A 21,859-nucleotide genomic window follows, 5' to 3' on the forward strand; every position below is an offset into this window, starting at 1 on the left:
AGAACCTGTCCAAGAAGCGTCTCTGGTCCCATGTTCCCGAGGGCTTGGTGAAGTCACCGCCGAGTTTGGCCCCGAGGCTGATGGAAAGGGAAGGCCTGTGCAGCTGCAGTGACTTGGTGCTCAGGAAACTGGTGGCCTACGTCAAGGATTTGGTGTTTGCGCAGAGGAAGAAAGCCATCACGGCGCCTCTTGGGTCAGAATTGGAGGTGAACCGCCGCACCTCCCAGGAGAGGGAAATTTTGGTTGCCCAATTGAGAAACCAGGTTTTGTTTTAAATAAAACACAAAGCAAGCAAGAACGAGTCCGATTCCCCCTGCCTGACCTTGTCAGGAGAAGACGGGTATGCTGTCTTCTGGAGGAGTGCAAGGGCGAAAACCACGTAATGGTCGGATGTAATCATGGCCTTTGGTGTCAGTAGGGCCTGGTGCTACACCTGCCCTACAGACTTGGCATTAACCTCTTTGCATTGCAGCGGCTGACAGTAGGACCTTCTTCCAGTGATTGTTGTGAAATACTGGATCTGAAGGTCTCAGCCAGCCTTCAATGCGCAGTATGCTCTTGTGACTTTTCTTACTATTAACTGCTCCCATGTTTCTGGGTGTGCTTAGTTAGGACACCGGGCGTGCTTGCTTAGGATGCTCACTTCGTGACTTCGTGGTTCTGTTCATCCATCTAGTTCATGGTGCTTGTTCTAATAGACCACTCAGATGAGCCACTGCTCCAGCCCTCCCACTTGCTAGCTGAACAAAATATCATGTAGAACCCCCATTAGTCACTTTTAATTTTAAGTTATTAGCAGAATCAATATTTTAATTGGAAATAAAACATTCAATAAACATTTCTTCTAGAGTCCTTTACTTGGATTGTGTGACATGAAGATAAATACTCATGTTTATATATTCCTTTTTTTTTTCACGTTTATATATTCCCAAGTTAAATGGGTTCAGTGTAATATCATGAGTCCAAGTAGGGAAAATGGAAACTGAACTTGCTTCTTTGGGGATGGATTATGACAGATTCAGGCATGAAGAAACTTTTTGGGTCAGAGGTCTTATTTTCTTTTCTCTGTCTCCATTCTCTCATAGAAAATGGTCCTTGTCTTGCATTTCATAAAATAAATCAGGGCATTGTATTTGGGCATATGAAATAGAACTTTTCTCTTACTTAAGTCTTATACTTTTATTTTAATAAAATTTACTGTAAAGGAATGCTGTGCTTCATTAAGACCACAAAAATGTAAAACTGTTACCAGTGGACAATTCTGATCATGAAAACGGAAATATTTAGAAAGTTCTGAGACTTAATTTTAGTCCTTGATCTTACTTTGTCTCCCCACCCCACCACCACCACCCCTTCAATCATTCATTAAAGCTTTTAGGAAATCTGCAATAACTAATTGGGAAATTTTTATTGACTCTGAGAAATGCCAGTTTTAAGTTATACCACTGTACTATATGATTTTTTTTTCTAATAAATATTAAGATAGTCATCTCCAAACAACTTTTTTCAGTGGTCGCGATACTTACTGGGATAGATTTGTAGGCTCAAAGAATATTATTTCTAATTTAATATAAAATAAATCCAGAAGATCACATAAGCTGATTTTAGCATGTTGTAATTACCAAAATTACAAATTTAGCACAGTTTTTACGGAGAAGACAGTTTTCAATTAATGTGTTTCCTCTAATTATCAGCAATATTCTTACTTTTTTCCTATACTTCTATCTCCCCACTTTTAATGGAATAAGAGCCTCCATAGTCATTTAATTGATTATTCTTGGGAAAAGGTATGTTTTTATTTTGTATAAAAAATGATTCGTCCTCGTTCTCAAATAAGCAAGTTTTCTTCAGCATTTGTGTTGTAGGTTGTTTTTAGTATGGACTTGGCCAGGGAGCTCTGATCTCAGTGAAATTTCACATGTGTCCCTGGAAATGGTCTAAGAAGTACTGAGCATGTATTCATGGCATGCTTATGCGCTAGCGTGGTTGTGTTCAGTTATCATCATTCAAATGCAGAATAAATTAGTGCCTTTGTAATTAGGACTGTACAACTTTATATGTTGTTGAGGTATTTGGTTTTAAACATATTTGCCTTTTTCTTAAAACTTACCAATAGAAGTATGATCTGGATCTTTAAGGAACCCAGGGTATGTTTATAAAGGTAATAACCCATAAGAAACAACAGGAATCAAAAACACAGAATATTACAAAGCATTGAAGTGTATAAGGCAGGTACCATGGCCTGGATGGTCCCGGGAAATTGGAGAGTGGAATGTATTTGGAACTCTGGGAATGGAAAAATTAGGTTGAAAAATTTTTAGATATTTGGAATTTAGCTTTAAAGAAAATATAATTAGTCTGAGCTTGGTTCCCTTTAGGACCATTTTTGTCCCTGACTTAACGGCAAAGCTCTAAATTAAGATTGCAATGATTCCATCCCAGTTTAGAGCATTTTGGGCATGTTTAGATTAGCATCAGGTCATTCCTGGTCAGAAAGAGTTGGAATCAGTTCAGCCTACACATTTGACCTGATTAAGCCAGGAAAAGCTTCCTAGAATTGAGTTGGATTCTTCTGGGCCAATCTCAGGCTCAACCCAAAATCCCAGGGCTGAGTGTCATATATATGTTACTTGATTAAATGGTCTGGACTTTGAAAATATGCTCTTACCTTAAATTTAGTTTTACTGTACGGAACCAAGTAAAATTCTTCATAAATACATGTCCCAGTTTAAAGTCAAGTTATTCAATACTTATATTTGTCAGAAGACTTCCCCTTAATACCATTCTTAGCTTTTTTTTTTAATTAATTTTTATTGGTGTTCAATTTACCAACATACAGAAAAACACCCAGTGCTCATCCCGTCAAGTGTCCACCTCAGTGCCCGTCACCCATTCCCCTCCAACACCCGCCCTCCTCCCCTTCTTAGCTTTTAAAAAAATCTCCTTTCTGAACTGTAAATGAAAATTGGTAATGATGAAAATGGGTATTTATAGATGTTATTAATAGGAGTTGCTTCTTAGTGGAACTGAAAATCCTTTTCGACATCTTAGTGGTCTCATGCTTTTATTTTGTTTTTTTTGGTTTAATATTCCATGTTTTTATTTAAATTCCAGTTAGTTAGCAAACAGTATAATACTAGTTTCAGGAGTAAGATTCCGTGATCTATCACTTACATACAACAGTTGCTGAGATGCAGTGCTGACCCACCCGTTAATGTGCATCTATTACAAAACACTGAAACACCCATTTTTCTCAGGGACCAGCATGCTGATGACATCAAAGAAGACTTTGAAGAGAGAACAGAAAGCGAAATGAGGACGTCGCATGAAGCCAGAGGTAGCCATAATAATCTCATATTATTGATGGACGTTACTATTAAAACTCAGCAATCAGAACTTGACTAGAATATAGCAGCTCTCCTATATTAAAGATAAACTTCATTTAGTTGGTTTATTCCTTTATCACAGGCTATCAAAGTTTACTGTTCAGGTTAAATATACAGTTGACCTTGAACAGCGGGGACTTGAACTGTGCGGGTCCACTCACAACACAGATTTTTTTTCCCCAATAAATACAGTACAGTTCTCTTCTTTATGATTTTCTTAATGACGTTTTCTTTTCCCTAGCTTACGTTATTGAAGAATGTAGTATTTGATACATATAACTTATAAAATCTGTGTTAATCAACTGGTTAGGTTATTGCTAAGGCTTCTGGTCAACCATAGGCTATTGGTAGTTACATTTGGGGGGAATCAAAAATTACACAGATTTTTTTTAAAAAGTTCTACCAGATTTTTGACTGTATAGGGGTCTGTGCCCATAACCCCTGCACTGTTCTAGGGTCAACTGTAGTATATAATCCATAATGATATGGATTCATCTGTGACCTGTATTTACAGTCTCTTTCACATATCTGTGCAGTATCATATGTAAGTAAGGTTTGGGTAACATTCTATGTGGTTCTGGGGATATGTTTTCTTTGGTATTGATGATGTCATTTGCTTCATATGTTCAAAACTCACCTCAGCACGTGTATTGAAATCCAAATGGAATTAATAAGGACTTAGTCTAAGACCACAGAACGAAGAGAAAATCCTTGGGAGAAATGTTTTAAGTTGTGTTGGAGAAAGTAACTTGTCTGACATTTTTGCTAAAAAGACACTACAAGCCTAGCTAAGTAATGAAGTCATAATGACTGTTAATCATAGTATATATATTATTTGTAATTCACACATAATTACTACTTTTTATGAGAAATTGTCAGCCTGCTTGTGACTTTAATGATTGTCCGTGGACACTTTGCTTTTTCATGTGTATTTTTTGCCTTAGGTTATTATATAAGATTTGAGATTGGCACCTAATGACTTCCTGCAGTGACCTAGTCCATGAGCGATGCATTGATTTCCGTATCTGATTTCTAGAAAGCAGTAATTTGTGATTATGTCAACGGCTACATTCCCTGCTGTCTTACGTCCTCTCGTGTTCTATTAATGTGACGCCGCATACGAGCCCTGAGGTGGCCAGGGTTTGAATCCCTTCTCTGCCTCCTGCTAGGCGTGTGATTCTGGACACTGCACGGAACACCTCTCAGGGCTCCTGCTCCTTCCCCAGAAGAATGAGGGCAAGTCCCTCCCGGGTTGTCATGGCGATTAAGTGCATTTCTAAGTTGTTTCAGAGGGTGCCTTGCTCCTAGGAAGTGCCATGCAAGCGTTTGATTATTTTAAATGTTTCTGGCCATTTAGAAAGAAAGAAAAGCATTTACTTTCTGACGGTGTTGTCATTCCAGGTGTCCTGGATTCCTAGACAAAGGTTTGGGGCTTTCCTTGTGAATGGTAGTATCACAGCCTTCGTTCCCACCAGGGCCCCACCCCTTCCTGCTCTGCAGCCGGCTCTGTGCCTCAGTTGCCTCCTGTGTGAAATTAATGTAGTCATGTGGTCGCGTCGGTGGCTGAAGGGTTAGCCGGGGGCGGTAGTAGTAGAATAGTAGGATTGTGGAATAAGTGTGTGTTGCGTGGGATTGTCTCATCCTTGAGAATTCAGACAGATTCAGAATAGAATCCTCTAGACTCTGAACTTTTGGAGGGAGTAATAATTTGCCCAACTTTTCAGTCTCTTCCGAACTTAGTGATTCATTTAACCTTTTATTTGATTTGCTGAGCAGATTTTGATCATTTTTTTCTGGAAATGATCTGGACAATTATTATTCTCTTAATAGAGAATTTGGCTTGATTAACATATATGCACGGTGTTCTTCATCTTTTATTTTTGTCCTGTTGGTCTCAATTTGAATTGCCTGAGTTTTTGTTTTATTCTCTCCAGAAACATAATTAGGATTCATATATGACTCTTAATTATTGTTCTCACCTACAAACCTATAGTTCAATATCCATATATTATTTACAGTCTTATTTTTTATCAGAGAGAGCCTCACAAAATGGGTTGCTCTGAGAATTTTTGCACATATGTTTGTGAGACTTGACTATTAATATCTCATCCATTTTTAGCCTCTTAAAATGAATTTGATAAGTTTCCTTCATTATCAAAGTTTGGAAACATTTTATATAAAACTTTCATAAAACAGGGCACCTGGGAGGCTCAGTAGGTTAAGTGTCTGTCTTCAGCTCAGGTCATGATCCCAGGGTCCTGGGATCGAGCCCCCAAGTCTGGCTCCCTCCTCAAAGGGAAGTCTCCTTCTCTCTCTCCCTCTGCTCCTGCCTCCTTATATGTGCATGCACAAGTGCATGCATGCGATCTCTCTCTTTCTCCCTCTCTCAAATAAATAAATAAAATCTTTAAAAATAAATAAAATTTCATAAAACTAATTTCAATCATGCTATGATTGTCAACTGGCCTTTAAACCCAGGAAACCTCTTTCAGTTATAATTTATTACTTATGCTCTGTTCTCTCGTTGACTGGTAATACCTATTATTCTTGAGTTAGAGCCAAGGGATTATGTTTATATTCAAAATATTTAACAATGGGTTTGGCATCCAACCTTGCACAAGACAAAATTAACACTGGTCTTAGTGCTGAAGGAGAGTTTTGGAAGCTCTCTGCTATGCCAAGAATTACTTTTAATTGCCGGACCTTATGGAAGTCCAGTAAGGGCCTGGCTGCCTTGGGGAGGGTGGGAGCAGGATGCAGGGGGCATCATCATACCAACCAACATGGAAGTATTTTAGCTTTCTTTTTCTTCGTCGTCTTCTTCTTCTTCTTCTTCTTCTTCTTCTTCTTCTTCGAGGGAGAGAAAAAGAGAACAAGCATGCGGGTGAGGGGCAGAGGGAAAGGGAAAGAACGAATCTTTACACAGGCTCTACGCGTAGCTTAGAGCCCCATGCGGACTCAGTGTCATAACCCCGAGATCATGACCTGTGCCCAAATCAAGAGTCAAACTCTTAACCAACTGAGCCTCTCAGGTACTCCAGTATTTTAGTATTTTAACAATTTTTATATATTTTTGATGTTCTAGGCATATACCTCAAGCTGAAATATCTTCCTCAGCTTCTTGCTGTGTCAAGTCTACTACTGGCTGCCTTGAACTTTCACAGCCGTGATTTTTATTTCCCTTCACTTTCCTGCGTTGGCTTGTTCTCTTTCACAGCGTGTTTTTGTTTTCTAGAGATCCTGCCCCCTCGGGCCTCACTAAAACCATGAAATTCTTCTGTCGATAAATCAGTGCTCCTCTTCTGATGTTTTGTAGAACTTTTCCTCAGGGGCCCCATGGTGACTGTTTTCTATTTTAACATTTCTGCGTTCAAAGATTTTTCCTGGGTCTTTGTGAAGAACACTTACGCCCCAACAGTCCCATTTGGGTCCACTAACCTGAGCTTGGAGTCCAGGTAGAGAGACTCCACTCTGGGTCCGCATCCTTGAGCCTGGTAAATGCTCACCAATGATCATTCACAGTAACATCCGTCCAGGGGTGGAAGGAGCCCTTCGCAAATCTAGCCTGGCTTGGGGGGCTGGGAAGGTAGACAAGAAAGCCCCTTGCAGTTTGTATATTATTTAGGGTAGAGGAGACTGCAAAGAAGCCACCCTTTCTTTAAAATGCCAGTAGGATTTAAGACTCTAGTAGGTCCATGAGAACTATTTTGCTTGGAGTCATGGATCAGATCAGTATTTAAAAACAAAACTTCCTCCTGAAAAAAAGCCTCTCCCTCCTCCTCTGTTTCTTTAGTTAATTCAAGTTAATTCCATGCAACACGTATAATTATGAGCCTTTTTTTTTTTTTTTTTTTTTTTTTTTTATGATTCTCTCCATGCAACTGAATTTGACTTTTGGGGACTACTAAATATGATTTATCACTTTTTCTCCTTCCTTCTTCTTCCTTTTTTTTTTTTTTTTAATGACAACAACTTCTATCTTTTTTACCTGAAAAATAAAATAACTGATTCCTATCATTGTAGGGGAGCCTATTAATTAAGGATTCTATAAGTTGGCCTTCAAGTTTAAACTCTTGTACTCCTGGGAAAGGTATAATTTTGTTTTCTCTCCTGCAAGCATGCTTTCTCATGGGCAGCTGATGTGCAGCAAGAATTGAATTCTATTCTGTAACGTGCTAGATTTTCACTTGAAAAATCAAGCTTGCTTTTTTGCCTCCATAGCAATTGTGGGGTGGTTTATTTTTTTATTTTTTTGGTTGTTAACCTTGAAATGATCCTCGAGTATCTTTTAGCCTGAGTTAAGTATCTTGAAGCTAATTTTATCTCCATTCCTTGATGCTGTGATTCATTTATCTTACCCAATCACTGTTATTGTTCATCTTTTTATATTTAGTCAGCCATTAGTAACTCCATTAAAAATTTTTTTCTTTTTTTTTTTTTTGGTTGACAGATGTATTCCATTTCTTCTGTCCTTGTTCTTTTTACATTAAGAGCATATTTTACAGATTCACGGAGTATTAGTGTGAAAAGGTATTGACTCCTTTTCATTTTTGCTTTCTATATTCAGTACACTCTCAGTGATATGCCTTTCTTTCAAAATTAGAAATAATTTATGGAGATCCCTGGGTGGTTCAGCAGTTTAACACCTGCCTTTGGCCCAGGGTGTGATCCTGGAAACCCGGGATCGAGTCCCGAGTCGGGCTCCCTGCATGGAGCCTGCTTCTTTCTCTGCCTGTGTCTCTGCCTCTCTCTCTCTCTCTCCCTCCCTCTCTCCTTCTCTCTCTGTGTCTATCATGAATAAATAAATAAAATATTTTAAAAATTAGAAATAATTTCCCTCATTTGCTGAGTCTTTACTATATGTCAGACCCTGGGATAAGCATCTTAAAAATATCATGTGATCCTGACAACAATCTTGTTATCTTGATTTCACCAAGATACTAGAGCTAGTCAGTGGCGGAGCAGGAATTTGAATCCATGTTTATCAGACTCTCAGGCTCACCCTCTTTTTTTTTTTTTTTTTTTTTAAAGATTTTATTTATTCATGAGAGAACAGAGAGAGAGAGAGAGAGGCAGAGACACAGGCAGAGGGAGAAGCAGGCTCCATGCAGGGAGCCCGACGTGGGACTCGATCCCGGGTCTCCAGGATCACACCCAGGGCCAAAGGCAGGTGCTAAACTGCTGTGCCACAGGGGCTGCCTCAGGCTCACCCTCTTGACCATGACCCTCTACTCTGTAGGAGGCCAAAGATCCAGGGTCACGGTCTGATGCTGCCCCAGTCTCACGTGTGGCTTTGGGCATGTCAGACTTCAGTTTCCTCACCTTAGGGATGGTTGCCTCCTAGCACTGTTCGGAAACTAAAATGAAACAAGGCAGTTGGAGAATTTGGTCTCATATCTGTCACTGGCTTAAAAGCATAGGCATGAGTCAGACAAGAGGTCAGTGGTAACAGTTGGCTTTTATTGCTTTAGTATTTTCAGACTTGGAAATAGGAACCCCCGTCAGAATGAGATCCGAGTGTGAAAGTAGTGGAGAGTGAGTACTTCTTTTTTTCTCTAGGACTTGCCCTGGGTGGTCATTGTACCGTGCAGTGGTTCTACTGGGTCTTAATGGAATGGTCCCACAGGAAGCAGGTGCTTCCTGGTGGTGCTCCATGGTGGTGAGGATGTCTCTTTGAACTAGAAGACTTCATGCTTGGTTTAGATGATCTTCCCTATACTGAAGATTTATTGTCTTGATTCCGTGTGAAACGTTGGAGGATATTTCTTTCAGGGTCACCTTTATCAGAAATGTCTTCTTACAAGGGTGGATCTCGCACTTCACTTTTTCCTACCTTAAGCCAAATCAAGAATTTTAATATCTGTGCTCTCAACCAGAATTGACAGTCATGGTGGGCAAATTCGCATTTACAGGTTTCTACTTGGGATTACTTCATTATTAATTATTGAACTTCATTTCAGGGAAGTCTGCAAAGTATAAAGTTTCTTAATCATATTTTACTTTTGCAAGGATCAGTAAGAACTAGGCTTGGAAATCATCCCCGGATAGTTGTGTGAGTAGCCCCGATGAGCCGTGGAAGCACCAAACCGGAAACCAGAGGGGAGAGGGAAAGGTCTTTGGTAAATTTTCATTTCAGGGAATTTCAAAACATAGAGAAAACTCCCATAAAAGTGTTATTTTTCATGTAGATAAATAGTTTGAGGGGACGGCAGTTAAGAATGACCCTAATAAAAAGAAGGTGGCAGCAATGTCTTCCGAACAAAGGCTTTGTTTTATGAAGCACATTGTACACATTCAAACCTATATTCCTTACCCTTGGCACTGAACCAGCTGCTTGAGCATTTATTTTAGTTTGACCACATGTTAAAATGAAAACCTGGAGTCACATTTCTGTGCAGTTCAAGGACTCAGATACACATTCACTCAAGTGAAGTTGTTTTTCTCTGTATTTTTGGATTGGGATCATAGCTGACACGCTATTATTTTCCAAAGAAAGGGGATGTTCTGTGGCTGGGAGACACTACATTTGCCCCGTTCATCAGTAAATGCCATTGGGCCCCAGGACATCCATCAATTGGCAAGAAAGAATCAGCAAAAGGAAGGAAAGTCATAAGTGAAAGATGTGAAGTTCATATTAGTTTTAGAATGGTGTATATGTCTAGGCCTGTTTATAGCATCAGCTTCAAAGACATGTAGAAGGCACCAGAAATATGGAAGCTTTAGGGTTTTTAGTCATTTCTTTAGAATGGCTCAGTTATTTTTCTAAAGAATAATGATGTAGCAATGTTAGAAATGAGCTGAATAAGACAGCTTTAGCAGGAAATAGAATGGAACCAAGGTGAAGCAGAGAACACTGGCAAATGTTAATAAAACAGAAACAGTTGTATAAGAAACCTACCACTTTGGACAAGACTGGCACTTTTGTGGCAGGAAATCAGGGTACGAGCCATAAAGTAGGCTGTATGGTTTCACACTCCTGTGGAGCTGGAAATCTCACCATTTCATATTAGCCTGCCTCATGAAAGATTTACAAATATTATATTTCAAATAATTGCTAAACTCTTGGAAATGTCTGAGATTAAGGAGTGTTTTTTTAAGTTACTCCATATTTATGCTAAACGAAAACATCTTGAACTCTATGGGAATTTAAAAAGAATAAAAGAATAAAAACAAACTGCTACAGGTTTATACATTTGGCTCATAACAGATATCAAGTAAAACAGGATGAGGGCCTGAAACTGAAACCAGTTATATAATATTCACTGAATGAAATGGGGAAAGAGGCACCATGATGGATTTTTTAAAAATATTCGAAGAGTTGAAATGTTTCATGTGGAACAGATAGATTTTTCTGTATGAGCTCACTCAGGTAGAGCCAGGACCAGTGCATGTTAGCTCCAGTAAAATAGATTTTTTTTTCTAATAGTTACTTCTAAGTTACTGTCTAATATTCAGAGCAAAATTCAGATTAGGCTAGCTTAAGAGAAGTTGTTAAAGAACCACAATAGAACAGTAGAAAATATTTTTTTAAGAAACTATGTCACTTATAGTAGCTGCAGAAAACTTCGGGTACGTAGGAATAAATTTAACAAAAGATGTGTGAGACCCCTGCATGAAAATGACAAAAGATTAAAGGGAAATAGTGAAGACGTCCCAAAGAAATGGAGCCATATCCCTTGTTCTTGGCTTGGAAGACTGGATGTTGTGAGAATGTCATTTCTCAGAACCAAATTGATGTATACTCAGCAGTAATCTCCATCTAAATCCTAGTGTTTTTTAACAAACTGATTCTAAATTTTATATGGAAATGCAAAGAGATAAGGCTAGCCAAGGCAATCTTGAAGAACTAGACCACAGACGTCAGGACACTTACAAAGTGATAGTAATTAAAACCTGTAGGTTGGTGTAAAGAGACCAGGGGAACAGAATGGAGAATCTGGAGACACATGTTTATATTCATGTTAAAGCTGGCATCGTAGTCAAGTGGGGAAAGAGTGGCCTTTTCAATAAATCATGTTCGGGGAATTAGGAATTCATGTGGGAAAAAAACATCAGGAATGTCGATTCTTACCTCCCACCATACAAAAATAAATTTCAGATGGATTGTGAGGGTAAAACATCAAGTACTTAGGGGAAAGCAGAGAAGACTAACTTTAGGACCTTGGGATAAGCAAAAATTTCTTCAGTAGACAAGGCACTAACCATAAAAGAAGAAAAGTTCAACTTTATCACAATTAAGAGCTGTTTGCCAAAAGACTGTATTAAGAGAGTAAAAAGGAAGTCAAGACCGGGAAATATTAATAATACCTATTTCCAACAAAGAATTCCTGTCCACAGTGTATCTAGATGACTTCTACAAATCAGTAGGAAAAGGGCGAGATGACCAAATAGAAAAAATGGGCATAAAACATAAGTATTTCACAAAAGAGGTTCCCACATGGCCAGTTGAACACGGTAAAAGGTTGTCCACTTCATTAGTCACCGGACAGAGGCAATCCTGAGCACAATGTGATACCACAGCAAATTCACCAACATGGCTGAAATTAAAAAGATAGACAACAGCACATGTTATGAGGCTATAAAGCATTTATAATACTCTTACACTATTACTGGGTGCATATTGCACAACTGTTTTGGAAAACTGGCAGGATCTGCTGTTGCTGGATGTCCACACACGCTGCAACCTCATATCCCCTCCACGGTCTGTATACACAACAGAACACATCCATGAGCTCAAGAAAGGGCATGTGCAAGAATGTTCTTAGGAGCATGGTTGGGGGCAGCAAATGTCCCCTTCATTCCAAATTAATTGTGGAATATCCAGAACAGTGAAGAACCGTACAGCAACGAGCAAGTGAGCTACACCCGCATGAGCAAGCAATGCGGAGGAATCCCACACACGTGCTGTTGAGTGAGAAAAGCCAAACACCAAGGTTTTCATTGAAATGTAAGTCAGAAGCAGGCTGTAAAGACCCTGTGGTGCTGGAGGTCAGGAAGGGGTCGCCCTGGCTGGCCGGGGCGCCATTAGAAGGCTGGGAGTGCTGCCATGTTGTCTCTAGATCCCAGTGTTGGGTCTGTGGGTGTGTTCACTTTGTGAGAATTCTTTGAGCTGGACACTTAATGATTTGTCCACTTTTCTGTGAATCTTAACTCTTTAAAGAGGAAAAAAAGAACCTTGGGTCCCATATTGAACTCGAGTTGGAAGAGGCGAGTCCAGTCTCAAAATGGAGGGCCATGATCCAAAGGAACCAGAGCAGTTGAGAAGACTGTTTATTGGTGGTTTGAGCTTTGAAACTACGGATGATAGTTTAAGAGAACATTTTGAAAAGTGGGGCACACTTACAGGTTGTGTGGTAATGAGAGACCCCCAATGTTCCAGGGGTTTGGGTTTTGTGACTTACTCTTGAGTTGAAAGGGTGCATGCAGCAATGTGTGCCAGCCACACAAGCTTGATGGCGTGTGGTGGAACCCAAGAGAACGTTTCTAGGGAGGGTTCTATAAAGCCTGGTGCCCATCTAACAGTGAAGAAAATGTTTGTTGATACTAAAGAAGACACAGAATAATATAATTTGAGAGACTACTTTAAAAAGCATGGAAAGATTGAAACCATAGGAGTTACGGAAGACAGGCAGAGCGGAAGAAAGAGAGGATTTGCTTTTGTGACTTTTGATGATCATGAGACAGTTGATAAAATTGTTGTTCAGAAATACCACACTATTAATGGGCATAGTTGTGAGGTGAAAAAGGCCCTTGCTAAGCAAGAGATGCGGTCTGCTGGGTTGCAAAGAGGTCGCGGATGGAGGTGGATCTGGCAACTTCATGGGTCGTGGAGGAAACTTGGGAGGTGGTGGACAATGTTGGCCACGGTGGAAACGTTGGTGGAAGAGGAGGCTATGGTGGTGGAGGTGGTGGCAGCAGAGGTAGTTATGGAGGAGGTGATGGTGGATTTGGAGGGGACAGAGGCATCTATGGTGGTGGTCCTGGTTATAGCAGTAGAGGAGGCTCTGGTGGTAGTGGAGCAGGATATGGAAACCACGGATGCGGAGGTGCTGGTGGAGGGATATGATGGTTACGCTGAAGGAAGAAATTTTGGAGGTGGTGGGAACTATAAAGATCTTGGAAATTACAGTGGACAACAGCCATCAAATTATGGACCCACGAAGGGGGGCAGTTTTGGTGGAAGAAGCTCGGGCAGTCCCTCTGGTGGTGGTGGTGGTGGTGGATCTGGAGGTGGATATGGTAGCAGAAGGTTCTAAAAAAAATTCAGAAGGAAAGTGCTGCAGTTCTTATTAGGAGAGAGAGCGAGGAGTTGTCAGGAAAGCAGCAGGTTACTTTGAGGCGGTCGCCCCGAAAGCATTAGAGGAACTGTAAAAATCTGCCACAGGAGGGACAATGACCCATAGTCAGAAAAGTTACTGCGGCCTCAACAGGAACCCTTGTTCAGGACCGTCGCAGCCATGGTTTGCAGAAGGTGCAGCTCTCGGTTAATGCAGCGTAGCGTCCTTGGGTGGACGTTCCTGAGCCTTTATCTGTTGTAGCTTTGTCTTTATCTTTTCATTACATCAGGCATTTTGCCCTGTAAATTGCAGTAGTGGTACCAGGAATAAAAAATCAAGCAATTTTTAACTTTTAAAAAAACAACAACAAAAAAACCCCATAAAATATTTTTAGAGATACAAAGTAGCTTAAAATTTTCTCGGAGATCACGAAAGCCCAGACTCCGAAGGATCACTGGAGTGGTGAGCGGGCCTGGGAGCGGAGGGGCATTAGTGCAGGGGGGGCCTTTCTTCTGGTGGCTTTGAGGAGGTAGTTTCCAGAAAGGGTTTACGTCCTAGAGGACCTTAAGGAGAGGATTGTCGACAAACAAGTCCCAGTGACGTAAAATCATTTGCTAAAAATTGGCTATTTGGAGGAGGACAGCAGTTAAATAGGTTTGGGTGCAGAAGGCCCGGCAGGTGCACGGAAGGCTGTGACTGTGATGTGCACAGGTACAGGAGTGACAGAGCGTGGGCCTGCCCGCCGACTGGTGTCGCTGCAAGGGCTCCATACCCTGAGTGGGCGCAGAGGCTCGGGTGCTGCCCAGGAAGTGCGGTGGGCGAGGGGGGGCTGCGATGAGGGGAGGAGGTGTTGCCACGGGGCCAGCAGCGTGGCCGTCACCTCCAGGACCAGGGCGGAGGCCGCACGCACCAGGAGCAGCATTTCCTTCGTGGGTAGAGCCACGGTCCTCCGTGGGCCCGGAGGCAGCCTCTGACACCTGCGGGGGGCGGGCTGGAGTCGGGGACACACGGTGGGGGCTCTGCTGCCGCTGCTGTCTCTCAGCCGGTGACAGTGACAGCATCCGGTGTTTGTGTTCCCAGGTGCCCGGGAGGAGCCGAGCGCACAGCAGGCGCAGCGTCGGTCGGCCGTCTTTCTGTCCTTCAAGTCCCCGATCCCGTGCCTGCCGCTGCGCTGGGAGCAGCAGAGCAAACTGCTCCCCACTGTGGCCGGGATCCCCGCCAGTAAGGTCTCCAAGTGGAGCACCGACGAGGTACGTCTACCCTGCGTGGGGAGAGAGCCTGGCTTCAGGGGCGGGTCGGGGATGGGGGACGGGTTGGGCGGAGATGGGGGGTATGGGGATGGGGAGACAGGAGGACAGAGATGGAAGGACGGGGATGGGGGGACAGGGATGAGGGGATGGGGGCGGGCAGGGGGCCTAGTTTCCTGGAATACAGGAAACTGCTCAGAGAGAAGCAGCTGAAACCTGTAGCTTGAGTGTTCTGGGCCTGTAGCACTTAGGTTCTGACTTTTTTCTGAAACTGGAATTCTTATCTGACTTTCGACAGGTGTCAGAATTCATACAGAGCTTACCCGGGTGTGAAGAGCACGGAAAGGTGTTTAAAGATGAAGTAAGTGGCCCGCGGCCCTCCGGGCAGCCTGGCAGGGGCCAGCTGGGCGCGGCAAGCGGGCACAGGGCTTGGGGGGGAGGCGGGCTCGCTGTGCGCCTGTCCCAGAGGCAGCCTTGGTCATTCGCGTAAAGGTGTTTTCATACAAGATCCGATGCCCCGGACACCATCCTACGTAGGACACCATCCTACGTAGGACACCATCCTACGATGTCCGCACCATCCTACGATGCTCCACAGCCGGGGCCTAGACGCTTTTTTTTTTAATGGGGGGGTGGGGCCCGGGTGACCCGGTGGCCGGGGATCCAACTCCCAGTGTCGGCCCAGGCCATGATGCTGGGGTTGCGGGTCCGGCCCGTGCGCAGCCGGTCACGCGCCCTCCTTACCAGCGTGCGAGTGCGTAGCCCATAGGAGCCAGCAACGCTTTATTTTAGCAGTGTGGAATTAGCTCCCTTTATTTCACTTTCAAACACCGCGTTACCAGCGCCAAGATTAAAGTCACTGAACGTCGTCGTCAGCACTACCGCTGTCGCTGGAGAGCCCCGTGGGTCTGACACCCGGGTCGGCTCCTCAGGGCACAGGGAATCGGCCCTACGGCTCCTGCGGGTAACGCGGCCTGAGGACACAGGGGCTCCTGTCACCGGCCCTACAGAAGCCTCCGTAGCGTTCCATCCGTAGCGCTCCAGTAGTAAGTCAGGATGAAAGCAGAAGCCCTCCCGGGCCTGCGGTCCAATGCCCCGTGCCCTCCAGAGAGGTGGGAACCTCCTGACCTCTGTGTCCTCCCTTCCACACGCTGGCCCCCTCACCGTTCTTTGATCGTCCAGGCACACCTGGCTCTTCCTCCGCATGGTCACGTGGTGCAGTCCCTCTTCTCGGGGGTGGCTCCTTCCCAGTCATCCATCCTTGTCCCTGTGCCCCGTCATCCCCACCGAGCTGTGTCCTCAGTGCGAGCACTAATCACCTTGTACGATGTATTAGTGTCACTTCATTACTGATTAGTTTGCTTCTCTCTTATATGTTCTGCTTGCAGTCAGTCTTCCGCTTCTAGGATGTTCTGCTCCTCATGGGGCCCTTGGGTCCCGGCGCCCCGGCCACCGCGTCGCCTCGAGGCCTGGCCAGCCCAGAGCCCCGTGGGGGTGTCATTGGCGCCCATGAAGCCGAGCGCCGGGCCTGGACGGCCTTTCCCCACGAGGCACCGCCGTGCCCCGGCCGGGTGCCTGTTAAGACCCGCAAGGGCCTGACGTTCCGCGTCCTTGTTTCGGATCCTTGTTCAAAAGAAGAAGGTTCCCTTCCCCTTCTCCACTGACCTTTCACTGGTTACTCAGAGTGGGAGTCTTGTGACTCCTAAAGTCCCAGCATCTTCGCGGACGAGGCTCAGCTGATTTTCAGTCGCTGAGCAGATCCAGACCCCCCCCGCCGCCCGGCAGCCACCGTCTTGGCTTCGGAAAGAAGTCGTGTCGTCATTACCCATGAGAAATGATAAGACGTTTTTAGAGATAAACACATGCTACATCCATTTTGTAGATTGTGCTTTTGGTCGTGTTCATAGCCGGACCTCCCATGTGGATTTGCCCTGTTACTTACTTTTAGTAAGATCTTCATATTCAAAATTCCAAATTCAACTATGTTGTCTCCCGGACCACGTTTTCTCTCCATGGCGTCTTGTGTCTGGAGATGTTCCTCAGGCACCGGTACCCTCGGCGTCCTCCCTGTGAGCTCACGGTCCACCTGTACCAGTCACGGCTTTGTCCCTTTATTCTTTCGTCCTCTAAATTCTTGTGGAAGTTGTGTCTCTCGGGCTTAGCAGGTGTTGGTTTTAAGTCTGGAAGCAAAGCATGAAACCTGCCCAACTAACGTCTAGTGACATCTCTAGGAGGCCCCGTACAGGTGTCAGGACGGCTGTTCTGTGAGCCACACTTGGCTTCCCTCCGACACACTCCACGTCTAATCTGTTGAAGATCCTATTGGGTGTACTTTAAAGACGTGTAGGGATTCGGGCTGTTTCCCTGCTGCACCAGTAGCACCCGCGCTCGGGTCTGAGCCGCCATCCTCTCCCACCAGGGCTACTGCCGCAGCCTCCTCACAAGTCTCCCTCCTTCTGTCTTTGCTCCCCCATGATCCGTGACCTCTTCCCAGCCTCGCCGGAGTCATCCTGCCAGAGAGGTGCAGTCGTGTCAGCGTTCCATCCGTAGCGCTCCAGTAGTAAGTCAGGATGAAAGCAGAAGCCCTCCCGGGCCTGCGGTCCAATGCCCCGTGCCCTCCAGAGAGGTGGGAACCTCCTGACCTCTGTGTCCTCCCTTCCACACGCTGGCCCCCTCGCCGTTCTTCGATCGTCCAGGCACACCTGGCTCTTCCTCCGCATGGTCACGTGGTGCAGTCCCTCTTCTCAGGGGTGGCTCCTTCCCAGTCATCCATCCTTGCCCCTGTGCCCCGTCATCCCCACCGAGCTGTGTCCTCAGTGCGAGCACTAATCACCTTGTACGATGTATTAGTGTCACTTCATTACTGATTAATTTGCTTCTCTCTTGTATGTTCTGCTTGCAGTCAGTCTTCCGCTTCTAGGATATGAACCTCACAAGGAGTTCTGGTTGCCTCCCTTGCTTGTTTTTGCCTATATCTGTTGTAGCCTCTGCTGTGTGCCCAGCCCCAAGAAGAGTGTCTGGAATAGGATAAACGTCTAATAAGCCTTTGTTGAGTGAGCATGCTCGCACCTTTACCCTCTGAGGAAGACCCCCAAACGGCATGGCCCTGTGATTGGCAGAGCTACAACCCTAGGGAAGGAACCAGGGTGCACGGTGCAAAGAGCAATGAGATACAAGGCCAGGACCCCAAGCTCCAAATCCTCCTTCGGAGATTTGGGCCTTTAGCAAGATACGTCATCTCTGGAGTTAGACCAGCTCATATACGTTACAAAAGCAAAAAACAAAATAACAACAACGACAAAAAACAAGCCTGTTATTACCTTGCAGTGATCGCTGTTCTTAGAATTTTCTCAAATTAAGCTTCCTTCCTTCCAACGCGGCATGCCGGTGTGGCTGCATGCTGGAGCAGCCTGTGTGAGCTATAGTGGCCTCAGGGTGACCTTTCCTTCCTCGTGTAACCTTGAACACCCTCCCTTCTCACCCGACTCCGGTGTTCAGATTCCATCGTTGCCTCTCTCAGTTTCCTGTCATTAGTCATCTGTCATGATACATTCTTACAGGGTCTCCGCGGGAGGCTCAGTAGGGCCCAGGGTTCTAGGAGACAAGTCTGTCTTTGTGATGGGCTCTTTGGGAACCCATCTGTCAGTCAGCATTTCCATTCATGACTTGGAGGACCTCAGCCAGACCGTTGATTCTGCTGAGGCCTGCCTCTGTGCGCGGCTTTGCTTGATGAGAGGACTATCACAGTGCCAGCGAGGAGACCAGAACATAATGCTCCCCAAAATACGATGGAACATTTCCTATCCCTGCCACTGAGCTCATTTATACTTGGAAATTTACAGAGGAGTGCCTTCTCTTCCTTGTTGAGGACGGCAGGCTGGATGTTTCCTTACTGGGAATTAGGCAACTGTTTCCAAATGATTCTTAAAAGTCGCATCGGATGACCCTTGTTCTTTTTTTTTTTTTTTTTTAAAGATTTTATTTATTTATTCATGATAGAGAGAGAGAGAGAGAGAGGCAGAGACACAGGCAGAGGGAGAAGCAGGCTCCATGCAGGGAGCCCGATGTGGGATTCGATCTTGGGCCTCCAGGATTGCGCCCTGGGCCACAGGCAGGCGCCAAACCGCTGCACCACCCAGGGATCCCTAGTTCTTACTGATGAAGAGAGTTTACAGATTTGTCGTATCTATAGAGAAATGAATAAAATCTTACACAGCCACTAAATATTTCAGCCTTTGTTTGGTGAACTGTTCACAGAATTGGCTTGCCCCAGCCGCCATGACCAAGAGCCACCAACCCGCAGTTTAGGCAGTGGAAATGTATTGTCTCCTGGGTCTGGGGCCTGGAGGCCCACAGGCCAGGAGTCTGGGTGTTCACAGGGTAGCTTCCTTCTGAGGCCGGGAGAGAGGATCTGTTTCAGGCCCCACCTTGGCCTGTTGCTGGTTTTCTGTCTTTGTCTTCACGTCATCTTCCCTCTACATATGTCTGTCTCTGCATGTGAGGTGGAGGGCAAACGTGTATTTTCCTTTTCCTTTTTTTTATTTTTTAAATATTTATTTATTTATTTATTTATTTATTTATTTATCTATCTATCTATCTTTTTGTGTAAAATGGGAAAACTGAGAGAGACACAAATTATTTTTTTGAAGTTGGTGGAATACTTCCAAACCTGAAAATTTTACAGAAAGACCATTCCTTTGTTCTGTCCACTAAACCAGACATCATCTTCTTCAGAGCTGTACCTCTGAGCCTCAAAGCTTTCTCTCCTGTACCAGCACAGAATTTTAATCTCAGAAGAGACCAGAAAGGGAAGGATGTTTCCCATGGCCGCCCCACCTAGTAGAAGAACCAGCACAGTCTACACTTCTTCACACCACATTTGCCACTTTCACTGATGCGTTTGCATCTATGCTGTTGCTTGCCCTTGTTATAAAATTTTAAAAATAGTTTGATTGCCCTTGTTAGTAGCTGCTCTTTTTCTGTATATGAAGAGTAATCATGGCCACTCCAAAAATGAATGTTATTTATCACTGTTTTTTTCTTCATTATGGAAAGCTAATTAAAAAAAAAAATGTTAGCATGCAGCCAACATATCTGCCTGAATTCCTTTGTTTATATCCACAAACAGCTGTGTGCTGCTTCTCATCTGTCATCCTAAAATCTACCAGAATGGGAACTGGATCTGAGGCATCCAGAGTCTTCCAAGTTCTTCTTGACTCGTTGCCTAAGTCAGGGTAATCACAGGGAGATATGGGCATCTTCCATTTCCTGTGGGCCGATTTTTCAGACAACTGAGTTTTTACTTTGCTTCCAGTCCACATTTGGTTATTGTAGATAAGAAAGGTTCATTAATCAGGAAATATTCACACACGTGAACTCTTGTCTGTGCCGTTCTCGCGTGGCTCTCAGAAGACAGCTGATAACTCAACTTTGGCTATTTGTCACAATACCACATGCAATTAATTCATAATATTTTTTTGTCTTTTCTTCCTATTTTAGCAAATCGACGGAGAAGCCTTTCTGCTTATGACCCAAACAGACATTGTTAAGATTATGAGCATTAAGTTGGGCCCTGCTCTCAAAATTTTCAATTCTATCCTGATGTTCAAAGCTGCCGAGAAGAACTCTCACAATGAACTTTGAAGATGGTGAATTTTGAATACCATCAGCTTTTCTGCTTTAAAGCTCATGTTTTATTCAAAGCACAAGGACAGTTATAACTCCTACGCGAGAAGTCTCCAAAACTCGAGAGCGATGCTATCAGATTATTTATATTCCTCAAGAGACAGTATATACGAATCCTTATGAAAATGCTTCGGCTTTTAACCAAGTACTGTCTAACAGCGGTCATCCTTCGGTTCTGTTCACTGAGCTAAATTTATCTTTGTACATCTTTTTGAGGCTGGGGGTGGGGTGGGGGGGAAGGGGACTTCGTTAATTATTTATGGTAAAAGGGGGGATCAGAGTAAGAACTTTTGGCATTTTGTAAACATTGTTGAATTCTCTTTCATGCACACTGTTTCTTTTTCAGTACTTTCAGAAACCTTTTTATATAATCCAACTTCAACTTATACCAAATTAGTCAAAACCTGGCTGAGGTTGGCCAGTGGGACTGTTACCTGTATTGTTCATTCTGTGCCATATTTTGAATTGCAACATTATGCTGACAATAACTTTGCAAGTCATGATACTGCCTAACTGCTTGTCATAATTTGTTGGGGCCGAACGGTGGTAGAAATTACTTTTCCTTAAATCAGTGTTTTTACTTTTGCACGTATTATGAAATGTTAAACAAATTACTTTTCACCAGCATCTTTACTATAATTACCAAAAACGTGTATATAAATAATGGAACTGAAAAATAAAATATATAAATAAATTAGGTGATGTATTTGAATGGCATCAGTCTTCTATGTTGTGGTGCCCTATGTATTTACAAGAGTCCAGTGGTATCAAAGGAATATGCAGTTCTATTGGGGGGGGGTGTCTTTGTAAGGATCTTGAACTATTTATGAGATGATCTTGAGCTTCTCTCTAATTGTAGGTGAAGGAACTGTGGTGCTTTGTGGAGCTGAAGGGGTCGTTCTGTTGCTGGAAACACTAATCCGTAAAGCTCTGTCCCGGATCTTCTTCCTTCAGACCCTGAGGTTTTCTTGGGGTTGGCTGGAGAGAGAGTATATGGATTTTACTGAAGAGGCAGGATGTTGTGAGCGAGCAACACCAGTCAACACAAAGATTCTAAACGCTCACAGATCCAGGGGGCAACTTCCCAAAGCAGTTATGCAAGAACCTCCGTTTTAGAAAGATTCCTTTCTCTAGAAGAGTTCACCGAAGTTTTATAAATGTACAGATGCACTTTAGATGAAAGCCCTTGATTACCTATGAACTGATAGCAGTTTCTTTTGTGAGAATGCCTTTCCAACACAAAAGGTAAATGATTTTATCAGGC

General features: G+C 43.7%; 1 protein-coding gene across 5 annotated transcripts in view; it reads left to right on the top strand.

The window, feature by feature from the left end:
* Positions 1 to 21,289, top strand: part of L3MBTL3 (L3MBTL histone methyl-lysine binding protein 3) — a 121,214-nt gene extending 99,925 nt beyond the window's left edge. For all 5 annotated transcript variants that reach the window (XM_041744676.1, XM_041744677.1, XM_041744675.1 and 2 more), the window contains 4 exons: positions 3,258 to 3,337; positions 14,744 to 14,913; positions 15,209 to 15,271; positions 20,410 to 21,289. In XM_041744676.1, coding sequence (XP_041600610.1) covers positions 3,258 to 3,337; positions 14,744 to 14,913; positions 15,209 to 15,271; positions 20,410 to 20,553 — 457 coding nt within the window. In that variant the 3' untranslated portion in view covers positions 20,554 to 21,289. The remainder of the gene's footprint in view (positions 1 to 3,257; positions 3,338 to 14,743; positions 14,914 to 15,208; positions 15,272 to 20,409) is intronic.
* Positions 21,290 to 21,859: the final 570 nt, after the last annotated feature.

Source organism: Vulpes lagopus, chromosome 2, assembly GCF_018345385.1.
Source record: "Vulpes lagopus strain Blue_001 chromosome 2, ASM1834538v1, whole genome shotgun sequence".
Lineage (NCBI taxonomy): Eukaryota > Metazoa > Chordata > Mammalia > Carnivora > Canidae > Vulpes > Vulpes lagopus.